The 7,480-nt window shown below is 42.4% G+C and overlaps 1 protein-coding gene across 1 annotated transcript; it reads right to left on the reverse strand.

Annotated features, from left to right (window-relative positions):
- Positions 1-417: 417 nt before the first annotated feature.
- Positions 418-3,203, reverse strand: LOC133950001 (DNA damage-inducible transcript 4-like protein). Its single transcript, XM_062384144.1, has 3 exons — positions 3,046-3,203; positions 2,778-2,914; positions 418-1,854 (listed from the first exon to the last, which is right to left on the reverse strand). Exons 2-3 carry the CDS (start codon positions 2,866-2,868, stop codon positions 1,364-1,366), a joined length of 582 nt encoding a protein of 193 aa, XP_062240128.1. The 5' UTR covers positions 2,869-2,914; positions 3,046-3,203; the 3' UTR covers positions 418-1,363.
- Between the last annotated feature and the right edge of the window lie 4,277 nt (positions 3,204-7,480).

The raw sequence follows: 7,480 nt of genomic DNA on the forward strand, positions 1-7,480 counted from the left end.
AAGCAGCTGATGTGCAGATATAAACAGCTGCAGCCGTGCACAAGCTGCTCCTCGTGCACAGTGTTGACCCGACATGAAAAATACCTGACTGCAGCAGGATGTGTTGGAAAAATCAAATTGTCCCAAGAGCGATGAATGAATCTTTGATGGGTCATTGTTGTATTTTCAGACTAAGAGTCAGTCTGCTCTTGTAATTATCGATGTTTCATGTTTATTGAGACGTTTTACAGTAACTGCTGTTGGCGTTTTGGCCAACCAGTGATGATGCATGATGTTGTTTGTTCTCCTTAAAAAAACAACTGCAGTGTGCCGCTGCAGCCTGCACGTCAACATCTCCAGGGTAGGAACACCAGTGCTGTGTGGGTGCTTAACAATTATTCAGACAAAACAAACACAGAATCAGGCCAACATATGTAATTTGAAGTTTACATTTTTTTTATTGTCTAATAGACAAGGACTAGTTTTCCATCAACAAGAAGTACAAATTGCACCAAAAAAAATACTGGGAATACACAAAGAAAAAAAAAAAGAAAAGAAAAAAATTCATTGCACATCCCAGATGAATAGGAATATGGATAAAAACAATTTGCTTTTACATTTTGGTGAACCATCCTTTAAATAATCTATAAAGTTTCTACATGGAAAAGGTGTGTCTGGGGGAGGAGGGTATAAAAAAGAAAAATAACAATAAAACATTCATACTAAATGTACACACATTTGTGATCGGAGTGAAAAAACGGACATGAAATTTAAGGCATCAACATTCCCTTAGTGCGAGAAGCCCACACCAAGACAGCAGCATCTTCACAAAACTTCGTCTTAAAAACATCTGTAGCCCAAAATACAGCGTCGTACAACTACAGCTACATATGGCCCCCAAAGACTAAACTCAGTCTCCCATTCAAGCCTCGGTGCGTTTACTGTTGAACACATTCAATGCATCTGGAAACAGATGCATCAACAAAGTGGCTAGTGTCTTTACCAAAGTGCACCCACAGCATGTCCTTCTCAAGCAGCTTGATAAGAACATAGCTTTACATTCATCTGCAAAATGTACCGTCTAAAATTGTGTTTGAGTAACAATCGTTCTTATAAGGGGAAAAAACAACAACATTCAGGATATCACAATGTTGCTGATAAAAATGCACTTTTAGAAACACTGAAGCCAAACGCGGAACCATCAGGCTCATTTGTGCACAAACGTTTTAACTTTAAACCCCCAAGCTGCAACTGACAGACGAGCAGCTCAACCTGTACAAGAACACTGTAGAAAACATGACACCATCAGCAGTGTCATTTACATTTGGGCAGAAGTGCGTTTACCCACAAGAAACTCTACACCCACTCTAATCCCTCCCATAGTTCAGCACTCCTCCACCACGGTACCAGCCGAGGAGGAGTACAGTTTTTTCTTGACAAGACGGAAACCTGGACTCAACTTAAGTACATGCCTGAAAGTAGGGGCAAAGCAGGTTCCCATAAAGAAGAAGTCCCGTAGGCTGGGCCAGGCGGTGCCGTCCTGCTTGAACACAAGAGTCAACTCAAACGTGGGCACCACGGTGGCATCGTACACGATGCGCTCCAGCCGCTTGCAGCCCTTGTCCTGCTCCAGGTGGACGTAGAGGACGCAGCCGCGCAGGCCGCAGGGCTCGCACGACGCCAGCCGCAGGACCTCGACAGCTATCCTCCGAGTTAGCTTCTCTGGGACCAGCACAGAGGAGCAGTTCAGCGTTGTCTTCTTGGCTCTCGACAGGCAGTTTTCAAACATCTTGGCCAGCTGTTGACAGGTTCGGTCCTCGGCCACATCTGCATTCCTGTGGGACTCAGCCAAGCAGGGATCCCAGAAATCCAGTTCTGAGGAAACAATGCAAGAGACACATTTAGGAACCACTGCCACTTTACATGTTAAGAACATATCAAGTGCCAGGGGGAAAAGATGATGGCAAAACAACATGCACAAATCATGTTTGATTTCCATTTCTAAGTATTGACCCACAGTAAACAATGCAAGAGACACATTGACCCACAGTAAACCTATTGACCCACAGTTATGAACAATGCATAAGCAATGGATGCATATGTGGTTAAAGTAAGTGATGCTGGGGATGGGTGATATGGGCCAAAATGTTAAGATAAAGATTTTATGCATTGACAATTATCACAATAAATGTCATATTTCCTTCAAGTTTAAAGATCAAGTTTTATGTTCTTGAGTGAAGTTTTGTTTTTAACTCTTTATGAGCAGAGAAGTGACACATTTTACAAATATGAGGTGAAACATGGAAACAACATGTTACCTCACCCTGCATGAACAATGCATAAGCAATGGATCAATATGGAGAGGATATTGCTATATTGCCATTTATCCAGTGTATAATTTCCTTATCCAAATAGATCTGCTTTTGCATCCCCTCTGTTGATTTTGTGTGTCAGATTTGCATGAGAGAGAAAAACAACAACATCTCAGACAAACTGCTCAAACATACAAAACACAAATAAGGGAATCGAACCAAACACAATACAGGTGAAGTGCATGTACACGTCCTGCTCTGTTCACTGGTAGACGCAGTTAGTGGATGAACGGCTTCTCTGTGCAGAACCAGGCTACAGGGATGACTTCATCATCTTCTTGTTGTTGTGCGCTACCCTCACCCCGCCCCTCCGCTGCTGCAGCCATGCACCACACACAGGGATAAACAAGCGCACCGCCGCTGGAAGTGTCCCGAAACTAGCCTGTTAGCTCCAAACACACACAAACACACACACACAGCATGTACCTTTCTCTATACAGCTCTGGTCACATCTCCTGTCGACCAGGTCGGAGATACACTCGCTGCTTTTGGTCTTCAAAGTGCTTGTGGCTACCATGACGGCGGCGGCGGTTCCTCCAGGCGTTTGTTTTAGCGGAAGCTGCCTGAAAGACACACGGCGACACGTTAGCGTCAATTAGACACGGGCGGCTAATTAGCTGGTTGGTCACTGTCACACATTAGCTCCACTGCTGTCAAGCTAACAGCAGCTTGCTCCGGATATTAAACCACTCACCTCCAGTAATGTCCAGAGGAGAAACACAACTTCTCATGAATAACACAAACACACAAAACACGCTGCTTTGTTTCAGTCACTTGTTCACAAACACGCACTGACTGCAGCCGGCAAACTTCTGAGGGCTACTTATACCTTCCTCACAATCAGCTGACCAGAAGGTTTGACCAATCAGAGCGAATGTCCCCACGCCAGGCTCCGGTCTGCCCCGATTGGCTGCAAAAAGGCCTTTAAATTAAATAGTTGACCAATGGCCGGGGAGAATATTTTGGGTTGCTACGTGGACGGAGCAGAATGCTGCCTGTCGTCTGGAGGTTCTGGAATCAGACTGTATATAGTAGTGTATAGTAAATGTATAGTTGTACACAGCATAAATGGGATATCAATAAGCTCTACACACATACTTTGAAGATTTAAAATAAATATTTTTTATGAGGTTTTATTAAAAGTCAAACTCAACTTTATTGTCAATTCTGCGATATCAAGTTTTATTTGTCATATGCAGTTAACACAGACTCAACCGTACGATGAAAGGAGCTGGACAAGAAGAAACCACTCAATCATTCAATGGTTAAATCAAAATAAAAGCAGGGTCGAAAGAGCTTACTGTAGAAAAGTCAAATACAATAGAATAAAAACTAAAAGTATGTACAATTAAAGGTGCAGCGTGACACTTGTTGCAAATGAAGCAGCAACTTTAACTGGATGGAGTGTGTGTGAATAGTTACTGCAACGTGTGTGTTGCAGTTGTTTCACGTTTTCCAAATGAAGTGCAAACAGAAAGTGCATGTAAGTCATGAGTTGAACTGCAAGTTTACAAACCTGATGGCCTGATGCTAGAAACTGTTCTTGAGAAACTGAGAACATATGTGCAGGACGTAGATGGGGTTTAAATGCCACTTCTCTCTGATCCCCGTTGTAAACAGATGTAGACAGAACATGCTTTTGTTTAAGGATAAGGGAACCTGTATTGCAAACCAAAAGAAGCTCTTGTTTTAATCATCTGCCTTTGATTAGACACAAAGCCTCATACATACATTGTTGGATTTATCCCCCTAAGGACATTTAAAACTGAGGCATCCATCCAACGTCAAGGATCTGCAGCAATTTTTTTTTTCAAATTAGAAGATTGGAGGATGAAATAGATTCTGAGTTCCCCTCCCACTGGGATGTAATAAGAAAATAAGCAAAACCTTCCCCACTTCTCTAAAATCTATAAAAGCAGGCATCTTTGGCTTGTTAGCCTCTGATGAGGCTCTGCATGTCCAGGCTCACTGAGGTAAAAAGGCCTGTGAAATGGGACCCTTCAGATCAAATCATCACACTTTTACAATCATTACAATTACACCTGTGACGGTGCGGCCCTAAAGTCGGCTGATTTGACATGAAATGATCCGTGGTTATACGTGCATGCACACACATGCCCGGTAGATTTGGCAGGTAGAACAGTGTGCACAGTTGTTCGGCTGGTCAGCAGTTTATCCCTAATCACACACCGTCTCAAGAGAAATATTCTCCCAGTAACTGGATCTGCCCCACTTCACCCCCAGCATGCAGCTCTGCTGGCTTAAGGGTAATGGAATCCAGTGAAAGAGAGAGACAGAGAGAGAGAAGGAGAGCGAGAGAGATGGAGAGAGAGAGAGAACCCTCTGACAGTCACATGGGCAGAACTAGATCTGCCTCAGAAAAAAAAGTCACATGCTTTAGCTGGTGTTACTTCTTTTGCGGAACGAGCCTGTTCAATATATGTGAAAAAGCACAAGATAATAATGGAAGCATTAAGGCTGTCAGGTGCAAATTATGTAATCTGTGCAGGATGAACGTGTGCGGATGTTTCCTTATAGCAGATTAATAGTGAATTTAATATATTTGTATATATATATATGCATAAGGGTTGATAACTGTGCGGTTTGTAAACTGTGCAGTCGAAAGTGTCACATTCACCATGACAGGGTTTTTAATGAGGTCTTGACCTAACTGCATGTAGAATTAACAAGGTCACTTTAAATGCTGCAATCTGTCTTTCACATCTCAGCAGCCTACATTGTACTGTGTCAAAAAAGAAAATTACAGCAAAAGAAAAGTTTGAATGTGCATGGTGAATAAATCCGAAATACAGAGCGTGAGTTTCAATTGGACATTTAAAACGTATTTTCGGTCAAAGAAAATAATCCAAAAGTCAGTTTTAGTGTCTGCTTTTATCCACAGATGCTATACTGTTACAGCAATGTGGGTTAACTGTGCATACCAAACTTTTGTCTGTGGCAGATGTAGGTTACACATGCATGAGCAATGTTAACTGCAGCTGATTCATCAGAATGAAAATCCTTTTTGACACAACAAGCCAAAACACTTCTTATTGTACAATAGTTAATTATGTAAGCAATACAAATTATATATTTTGGTGCACAGAGTTCAGAAATAGGGATTTTTGCATTTGTGCATGAAATCCTTCTGCAACTCACACCTCAGGAGACGCCAACGTGTTTACAGCCACTGTAAACACAGGTTTCATTGTGAGTTTAATGAAGACTTGTAGCCTCGTATTGGATCTCACTAGTTGAATAGAGGTCATGTGGGTTCCTCTCTCTCCCCGTGGGAGCAGAGACCACGCTGGCGGTGAGGGGCACCTCTGCTCGTGTGACCTTCACCCGCTGGTGGTAAAACAAGTCGACCAAAATCTGCTGGTGAATTCGTTCCATGCGCCAACTCCCCGTTTCCCTGAGTGAGGCGGAGAGAGGTCGTGTTTCAGGTTACTAATCCCCCGCTATTCAGATGAACCCCGTTATCCCTTGTCAAGACCCCTGGTATTCCAGGCTGACATGTAACACGAGCTGCTTGTTGCAAACAGTGCCCCCCCCCATGTAACTTAACAACAGGGGCCTTTTTTTTTTTTGCTGAGTTGCATTTCTCATGGAAAATAGTTGGTGGTTGCATGTAAAGGAAAAAAATCCTGCAGGTCTTACACACCATTTCATTAGTTTCCCTTGTTTCCTCCTCTTGTAATTTCTCTTCAGGTGAGATCCCTCAGATTTCAGGTGATATGCAACCACCAAGTGCCCAGTATTTAATATAAGACCACCTGAAACCTATGGGATCTATTGAGAGACACGTACCATTGCATTCAAACCACAGACCTATGGTGGCCCTGGGAGCTCAGCCCACTACAATGAAATTAAACATTCGCATAGAGAAAACATCTTCATCGATTTGACTACACGTGCACAGCAAATGGAAAAGCTGCTCTCAGGGACACCGTACAAATCCACATTTGTCACATTTCATGATATAAAGTCAGTGAAAACAGGGCATGCAGAGTATGTACAGCATGGATTCAATATAACCTAAGCATTCAGTAATCTGGTGGAAATATTAACTTTAACACTGTGCATTCTTATTGCTGTGCTGCAAACATGACAGATTTGCAGATTTTCCATGTGGTGATCACTTCCATCAGTTTTGTGTGAAGCGTGCACTGGTTGCAGCGACACAAAGACACAGGTAACACCCTGATGGTAGAAGAGAAGGTATTTGTCATAATAAAAAGTGAGACTTAACACTTTGAGAGGACCGAGTGAAGCTGAAGGACGGAGGCGTGTCATCCTGTAACTCAGCCGAGGCCACAGCTGGTGAGGCATAAAGTTGTGGGCGATTTGGATGCTGCCAATCTGCTCGCTGTCTCTCTTGTGGACGCTTGCCCACAGTCGCAGCCGTTGCCCAGTGTCAACTTACAAAGGCCGCGGGTAGAACCGAGCCAATAGCACTGTGGGAATCAATTCAAAAATGGAGCCCATTGCTGCAAAATGGCAAAGGTCACTCAAATGTTTAATCACGAAGAATGAGCAAGTCTATTGGAAATACATGTTATTCAACTAATTCATGCATCCCGCTCTTTATGGATGCGATTTTATGAAGATTGAGCAGCAGCACAGAGAGAGAGAGTTTGACACTGGTTCACTATGTCTCACTCTTCAGATCACAACCTCATTTAACCTCCCTGTGATGAACACTGACTGAGGAAGTGAAGGCCCCAAGAAGGGCTGGCTCTGTCTTGTGTTGACTTACTGCACCATCTAGTGGTTAATCATTGAACTGACACTGTCACATTGTATTTCTCTTCATTTAAAAGCAACGAAAAGAAAAAAACACGTTTCTTTCCCCAAAATAAACTGGACTCAATGATTTCCTTCTGTCACATAATCAAAACATGTAATATGTTGTGAGGTCAATGGTTGACTTCATCAAATCACTACATGACAACATGTCAAATTAAATAACTGTTGAAAGATATGGAGGACAAAAAAGGACATCAGAACAACTAAATAAATAAATGAATGTAGAACTAATAAATAATTAAATGTATTTACGCATAAAGACATAAATGAAGAAATTATTAAATAAAAGAGTAGAAATAAATACATGAATGCTACGCAAC

The sequence above is a fragment of the Platichthys flesus genome, chromosome 24 (genome assembly GCF_949316205.1).
Source record: "Platichthys flesus chromosome 24, fPlaFle2.1, whole genome shotgun sequence".
Classification (NCBI taxonomy): domain Eukaryota; kingdom Metazoa; phylum Chordata; class Actinopteri; order Pleuronectiformes; family Pleuronectidae; genus Platichthys; species Platichthys flesus.

Excerpts from the sequence above, each read along its gene's own strand:
- LOC133950001 (XM_062384144.1), bottom strand. The coding sequence starts at position 2,868 with ATGGTAGCCACAAGCACTTTGAAGACCAAAAGCAGCGAGTGTATCTCC. Across the intron at positions 1,855-2,777 it reads CCAGAGCTGTATAGAGAAAG|AACTGGATTTCTGGGATCCC; the intron begins GTACATGCTGTG and ends TTGTTTCCTCAG.